The following is a 7,538-nucleotide window of genomic DNA, read 5'->3' as shown; positions in this document are numbered from 1 at the left end:
ATTAGGGTCAACCAACCTAGAGGCACCTCAAAGAGATGGAAGAAATTTCTGGCAGCAGATGCATAGATGGGCTCAGAGGCCTCTCATCCCCACCCAAAGAGTTCCCCACCCAGCTGTGCCTCCCTCCCTCCCTCTCCCTCTACCTGGCTGATGAGCGGGGAGGAAGCAGACCCAAAAGAGTTAAGCAGGAGGATGTTCCCCCTTCCATCTGTGAGCAGCAGCCAGCGGGAGTGCAAAGGGTTACACTCCTCAGACATTCCTGTGGCATGATCCCAAGCAGTGGCGTAGCTAGAGGGGGGGCAAAGCACTAAGAGCTGTACCCCAAAGGTGGCCACGGCCAATGGCGTAGTTCGAGGGGGGCAAAGCACTAAGTTTTAAGAGCTGTACCCCAAAAGTGGCCACGGCCAGTGGCGTAGCTAGAGGGGGGCACAGCACTAAGTTTTAAGAGCTGTACCCCAAAGGTGGCCAGGGCCAATGGCGTAGCTTCGGAGCCATTCCGGGGGGGGGAGCAACTCCCCCCGCCCGGAATGGCTCCGAAGGGGAGGGGCCGCTTGCACGCCGCGGCGGGGCTCCCTGCCAAACTTAGTGCTTTGCCCCCCCCTCGAGCTACGCCACCGATCGCAAGGCTACCGTGGCGCTCGGGAAGGAAAGCGTTAATGCGGAGGGGGGGGGGTGTCCAGGCAATAGAGGACGCGAGTGGAGCTCTTAATTGTGAATTACTTAAGCTGCGGGGGGGGGGGGGTCGCAGAGAGGGAGATCTGATTCGATCGCAGCCCAACTCCAGCGCAGGCTGTGCGCGCTCCATGTGCCCAGATCTTGCGGGAACGTGATGAATTAAAGCCTGGAGGGGAGGGGGGAGCAGGCTGGCTGGCTGGCTGGCGACGGGCGGGCCCCTCCTCTTCCTCCTCCACCCCCCCCCCCCGCACGGGGCTACCCCGCGATGTGGACTTTCTCCGGTGCCGCCCGAGGAGCGGCACAGTAACCTGTTACTGGCGGCGGCGCCTGCCCTGCGCTCCAGACTGAGTCACCGGCTGGGTCGCCTCCCCGAGTCTCCAGCCCCTTCTGCGGCGGGCTGCTCCCCTCCATGCGCTGCTGCAGTCAGCCCTTCCCCTGCTGATGCGGGCGTGGGGTCCGCTGGCAGGGCTCGCTCGGCGCCGGCCCCCCTCCCCGCCCCGGATCGCCCGAACTATGCACCAGTCTGCCCAGTGAACGGCTCTGCCCCTCGCCACTCACTTGCTCCTCTTCTCTGGTTCTCTCGTAGGCCTCTGCGGCAGAGATGGAGAAAATCAGGTAAGTCCGTCTTTCTTCTGCCCCTTCTCTGTCTCCCCCTCCAAGGCAAGGGATCCCGGAGAGTGGCCTGGCTGGAGGAAACCCGCCAGTCCTCCTGAGGCTGCCACACTTACCTGGCAAGAAGCCCCATTGACTATCATGCGGCTTACTTCCGAATAGATGTGCCTAGGATTGGGCTCTAAGTAAGCTTAGGCTGCCACCCTAGCCACACTTACCTGGAAGTAAGCCCCATTGATTATAATGGGGGGCTTACTTCTAAGTAGACATGCCTAGGATTGGGCTCTAAGTAAGCTTAGGCTGCCATCCTAGCCACACTCACCTGGGAAGAAGCCTATTGACTATAATGGGGCTTACTTCTAAGTAGACATGCCTAGGATTGGGCTCTGAGTAAGCTTAGGCTGCCATCCTAGCCACACTCACCTGGGAAGAAGCCTATTGACTATAATGGGGCTTACTTCTAAGTAGACATGCCTAGGATTGGGCTCTAAGTAAGCTTAGGCTGCCATCCTAGCCACACTCACCTGGGAAGAAGCCTATTGACTATAATGGGGCTTACTTCTAAGTAGACATGCCTAGGATTGGGCTCTGAGTAAGCTTAGGCTGCCATCCTAGCCACACTTACCGGGAAGTAAGCCCCATTGATTATAAAGGGGGACTTACTTCTGAATAGATATGCCTAGGATTGGTCTCTAAGTAGGCTTAGGCTGCAATTCTAACCACACTTACCTGGGAAGAAGCCCCATTGACTATAATGGGGCTTGCTTCTGAGTAGGCATGCTCTAAGATGGGTTTCTCTAGAGATAATTCTGCTGGGTTGGTGGTGGTGGGGGGGGGTGTTTTCTTCTTGCTTTGTTTGCTTACAGTAAAGAAAAAAAAAGATTGCCTATTAAAATGTCAGAGGGATCTGGGTGGGTAATATCAAGCAGCGATTTTCAACCTTTTCAACTCATGGCACACTGACAAGGCGGAAAAATTGTCAAGCACACTATCAGTTTTTTTTTCCTGTTAGAATTTGGCAAGTCACACTATATTGCTGGCAAGGGGATCACATCCCCCCAGTGGCCCTATTAATAAATGACATTCCCCCCCCATCCCATGGAACACCTGTGGACCATTTGTGGCACACCAGTGTGCCCCAGCACACTGGTTGAAAATCGCTGATGTAGAGAATTGAGTGTCTGGTGCTACTGTTGCATGCCTTTTGCAAGCATGTGAATTCACAAGGAGCAGCTCGCTCTCTCTCTCTCTCTCTCTCTCTCTGTCCTTTTCTGCACACTAACATACTTCCGTTACCAGATACAAGGCAGAGTCGATGGAACAACTGCAGTCCTTGGCAAATATCTGTCTGTTGAGCATGCAAGAGCAGGCGTGCTTTGCTTCTCTACTCAATAAGAGAGAAGCTGGATCAATAATTCCCAGAGAAGAGGGAGAGAGAGAGCTGCTGCTTTTCATAATAATTAATATAAGCTATAACCCAAAAAGCTCCTGATTGCCACTGTTTGTTTCAGTGTACTGTTGTAGCTCTGGTCTTTGATTCTCTGTCTGCCATTTCTTGAATAGATGGGGATTATTAGTTTATTTTTTAAAAAATGTCATTTCTTCTGTGTTCCTGATGTTGTCAGCCTGTGTGCAAGTTTCTTCTGAATATCCCTCCCTCCTCTGAGCAGAAGGGGGGGTTGTGTTTCTAAACCTTCAAGTTCCCCCGCCCCCCCATGTCTGAGTGTGAAGGTCTGCTTTGCAGATTTGGCTTCTGTTATGTGTTGCAGTGAACAAGTTTTCTTTTTTAGAGTGAGGGCTGGAAAGAATTTTGGTTAATTAATTGTGACTTGCTTTTGAAGAGAGCATCAAGGCATTTAAGGCTGCGATCCGCACTTTGGTGTAAAAAAAAAAAAATAACTGACTGTACTGAATTTGGTGGGATCTCTTTCTGAGAACATAAGCCTCAGATTGGGCTGTAAGCAATCCAGAGGCATTCTGAGCTGGAGGAATGGTCACCCTGTGTTTTAACAAGGCTTATTTTAATATCCGGGGATATCTTCTAAGTCCCAAGATTTATGACACTCCCATTCCTTTCCTCCATTCCTAGTGAGCCATTATAGACAGTCGATCCAATGAGATGCAGCAATCACATGCATTAATGCTCAGATTCACCACAAAAGTTTGTTTAAACCAGAAAGTTGCAAGGCCCCTGGGGACTGTCAGGTAGGGGCAGATAAGGGAGAAATGAAGCAGTTTGAGCTCTTGGGGAAATCGAGGTGGACTCCTTTAAGCAGAAAAAGGGTTGATTTTCAGAAGAAGCATGAATGAAGGCACCAGCGTGGACACACCTTGAAACTGGTAGTTTTGTCTGATCTGTCTGATCACACAGGATGGAACTGAGTTGTTGTTCTCCAGGCTGACTTGGTGTGACTTGGGAATGAGCTGGAGGGGCAAACAACTGCATGGTGATAGGTCTGGTCCTGAAGTCCATAAGTGTTCAGTATCTTTTGCTCTTAAAAGGTTTGCCTTGGGCTTGGCAGAGTGTCTTGTGTGTGCTTTGCCCATTAGGAAATCAAAAGAGTTTAGAGAGATGAACAGAAGGGACTAAGCAAGGCAGTGCTGGGAGGAAAGGAGAATCCACAGTCATCTTTACTCAGCTAGAAACACCACTGAATTCATTGGGAATGAATGGCCCCTTCATTAGTTTATTTTAGGTAACTCTTGCACCATCACCTGGAAGAAACCCAGATCTCCTTTGGTTTTAGATAGGTTTTTTTTCTTAATCGTGTACAAATGCTGTGAAGCCAGTGAGGCCAATTATTGGGCCCTTCTTGAACACAAGATGAAAGAAAATGCCTCTGTCCAAAGCAATCGTATAACCACATAAGAGTGGTCTTCTGGACACAGGTGCATATAAAGGTGCTCCATATAAACGAAGGAGCCCCCTCCTTCTGGAATTCAAACTTCATAAGGCCTCATCTATTTCCGGCAAGTTCATTAGTTCAACAAGTTCGAGGTAAACCAGATGTGACTTTAAACATGGTATGCATGTGTGGTTTTTTTTTTTTTTGTAAATAGCACCTGCGGAAGCTCAGTTCTAGACCTCAGCAGGACACAGGTTATGTCCCCCCATTCCCCCATGCTATGGTACCAATCAATATTGCCCCCCTGCTGTTATTTACCCCTCCCCCCAAAAAAAGTCTAAAAGTCATTAGGCCAAATGTCATGTTTGAAGTTTCCAAGCTTTCAGTGACAATTGTTTTTAAAAATGGGCCTGCGTACCAAGTACGCGTGCCAAAGGTACAAAGCCCTTTGGGATGCCTTTTCACTCTGTGCTGACAACATTGCTGTAGTTTCATTGCTGCCTGAAAAGTGAATGCAGGACATGCTCTAAACGAGTGTCTTTTTTTTTTTTTTTTTGCAGTTTTGTCTTGAGTATATCTGAGCAGTCTCTCTCTTCCTCTGTTTTACCACCCCAGCTCTCAGAGTGGTTTTGCACATTGATGCATGGATTCCTTTGCCTCTAGTGCTAGAGAGAGAACAGATATGAACTTAGGCTATCCCTGTTTAGCAACACATTCCAACAGTCCTCTTCTTTTCAGTGGTGCTGTCAGTGACAGCTTGCTGGCAAAAGCATCATTGCTTTCTCACTTTGTGCATGTGCTGCTCTACCAATGGATATGGACACAGAACACCCATAGGTGGAAAAAACAATATAGCAGTCAAGAATATTTAAACTAACTCCCCATTTTTTCACCTTTATTTCAATCTTGTTCAGTGCAATGGTGTAGCTAAAGGGTGCAGGGGATAGCAGTTGCACCAGGCAACAAGCTTTAAGGGGGCAACAAGCTGAGCTTGACACTAGTGGCCAAAATTGTGAAAATTTTGGTATGTACAAATAATACCATGTACAAATAATATTGTATGTACAATATAATTACCATAATAATGATAATACAATGTTATATATTATTGGAAAGGTAATTTGATGCAGAATGCAATAAAACACACCACATCAGAATATCTGTCTTCTATCAAAAGTTATGGCCAGTTAACCAGAAAACGAAGACAACTGTCTTAAGGAACAAAAAGTGGGTTTCTTTAACTCAGAACTGACCTATGAGACTGATCATTCTGAGAGCCAATGAGATGTTGTTATGATACAGCATGAAACCAATAAGGTGTTAATATGGAGGAGGCAGGTCTCCCCCAAATTTGCACTTTTAAAAAGGTTTGGGTATAATGTCACTTCTGGTTGTGACATCACTTCCGGGGCATCATTTTGAGCTCTGCACTGGGCTACATGTTCGTTAGCTACGCGACTGGTTCAGTGTACTACTTGAGCTGGATCTGGTGGCTTCTACTTTTGATCAATCCCCCCCACTGACATAACTTAGTTTTTCCCTCCTGAATTAGTCACAGAAATGATCCCACCCAATCAGGGAGCAAGCATTGAATAGAATGATGTCACAATGCAACATGGCCAATCGGATTTGATTTCACTATGACATTACTTTGGGAAGGAGAAGGTAATGGAGAGGGAGAACCAAACAGGGTAATATAAATGAATAAGCCAAAGTTTTCACAACAGATAGGGATGCTTTCCTGAAAATAGGCCCAAGGGAGTAGTCGTTTGCCGGAACAGAATTGGCATTGGCAAAGCAGCACCAGAGATAAAAGCCTGACCTTCATCGGGAGCATGCCACATTTGCTCATCTCCTACTTGTCTCCAGTCTTAAATGCCTTCTCGGTGATGTCTTAACCTAGCAGAAAGGCAAAGATGCTGTACATTTTAATCCTGATTATCCCTGAAACTCAGGAGGCTGGCTGTTGAAAAGGAAAGTTGCAAGTCCTTCCCTATAGCAAATCCTGCTTCAGTTCACACTGTGTAATCTACTTGAGAAAGTGACCTGTCTTTTTGGCAATGTTGCACTGCCACTTAAGGTTGCAATGTAGAGCACCATGTATGCCGATGGTACAAGAGAAAGAATGGTGTTTGCTTAAGGCCCTTGCATTTGATGTTGTATCTATGGCTGCTGTTGTTTTTTTTTCCACATCAGAAGAGACTGGAGCTTCTAGGTAGGGACAAGCTAGTCCAAGTTGGAAGTAACTGGAGCAGGGTGAAGGAAGCACTGTGGAAATGAGACTGAAGGAATAGTCTATTCCAGTAGTTCTCAGACATTTAGCACTGGGGCCCACTTTTTAGAATGAGATTCTGTCAGGACCCACTGGAAGTGATGTCATGATGGGAAGTGACATAATCAAGCAGGAAAATTTTTAACAATCCTAGGCTACAGTCCTACCCACATTTACCTAGGAGTAAGTCCCATTTATTATCATTGTTAAAAAAAATATATACATAGTAGCTTGTTAAGAACATAAAAAGAGCTCTACTGGACCAGGCCATAGGCCCATCTAGTCCAGCTTCCTGTATCTCACAGTGGCCCACCAAATGCCTCAGGGAGCACACAAGACAACAAGAGACCTGCATTCTGGTGCCTTCCCTTGCATCTGGCATTCTGACGTGGCCCATTTCTAAAATCCAGAGGTTGCGCATACCCATTATGGCTTATAACCCGTAATGGATTTTTCCTCCAGAAACTTGTCCAATCCTCTTTTAAAGGCATCTAGGCCAGATGCCATCACCGCATGCTGTGGCAAGGAGTTCCACAGACCAACTACACACTGAGTAAAGAAATATTTTCTTTTGCCTGTCCTAACTCTCCCAACATTCAATTTTAGTGGATGTCCCCTGCTTCTGGTGTTGTGAGCATCTCTCTATCCACTCTGTCCTCCCCTGCATAATTTTGTATGTCTCAAGTTAGGTGTAGGCCTGCAGGCTGCAAAACTTGCTCTGGCATTAGCATCTCTGAGCATAAGCAAAGTTTGGGCATATTCCAAGCAGAAAAGACAGGTCAAAGGATGTGCTTGCTTGTTGTTTTGCCTGCCACCAACCTGCCACCCATTCCAAGTTTGCACCATTGCCTGCCAAGTAGCTAGCCTTACCAGTAGGGCAGCTCAACCATGCTTGAGTTCTGTGCACCTATTTTTTTTAATTTAAAAGGGGATTGGACAAGTTTCTGGAGGAAAAATCCATTACGGGTTACAAGCCATGATGCAACCTCCTGATTTTAGAAATGGGCTATGTCAGATGCAAGGGAGGGCACCAGGATGAGGACTCTTGTTATCTGGTGTGCTCCCTGTGGCATTTGGTGGGCCGCTGTGAGATACAGGAAGCGGGACTAGATGGGCCTATGGCCTGATCCAGT

General features: G+C 47.4%; 1 protein-coding gene across 2 annotated transcripts in view; it reads left to right on the top strand.

Annotated features, from left to right (window-relative positions):
- Positions 1-779: 779 nt before the first annotated feature.
- Positions 780-7,538, top strand: part of BEGAIN (brain enriched guanylate kinase associated) — a 164,804-nt gene continuing 158,045 nt past the window's right edge. The window contains exon 1 of one of the 2 annotated variants that reach the window (XM_066612247.1): positions 780-1,290. In XM_066612247.1, coding sequence (XP_066468344.1) covers positions 1,277-1,290 — 14 coding nt within the window. In that variant the 5' untranslated portion in view covers positions 780-1,276. The remainder of the gene's footprint in view (positions 1,291-7,538) is intronic. The other variant, XM_066612249.1, reaches the window with a different exon arrangement.

Source organism: Tiliqua scincoides, chromosome 1, assembly GCF_035046505.1.
Source record: "Tiliqua scincoides isolate rTilSci1 chromosome 1, rTilSci1.hap2, whole genome shotgun sequence".
Taxonomy (NCBI): Eukaryota; Metazoa; Chordata; class Lepidosauria; order Squamata; family Scincidae; genus Tiliqua; species Tiliqua scincoides.
This window is presented reverse-complemented; position numbering and strand designations above follow the sequence as displayed.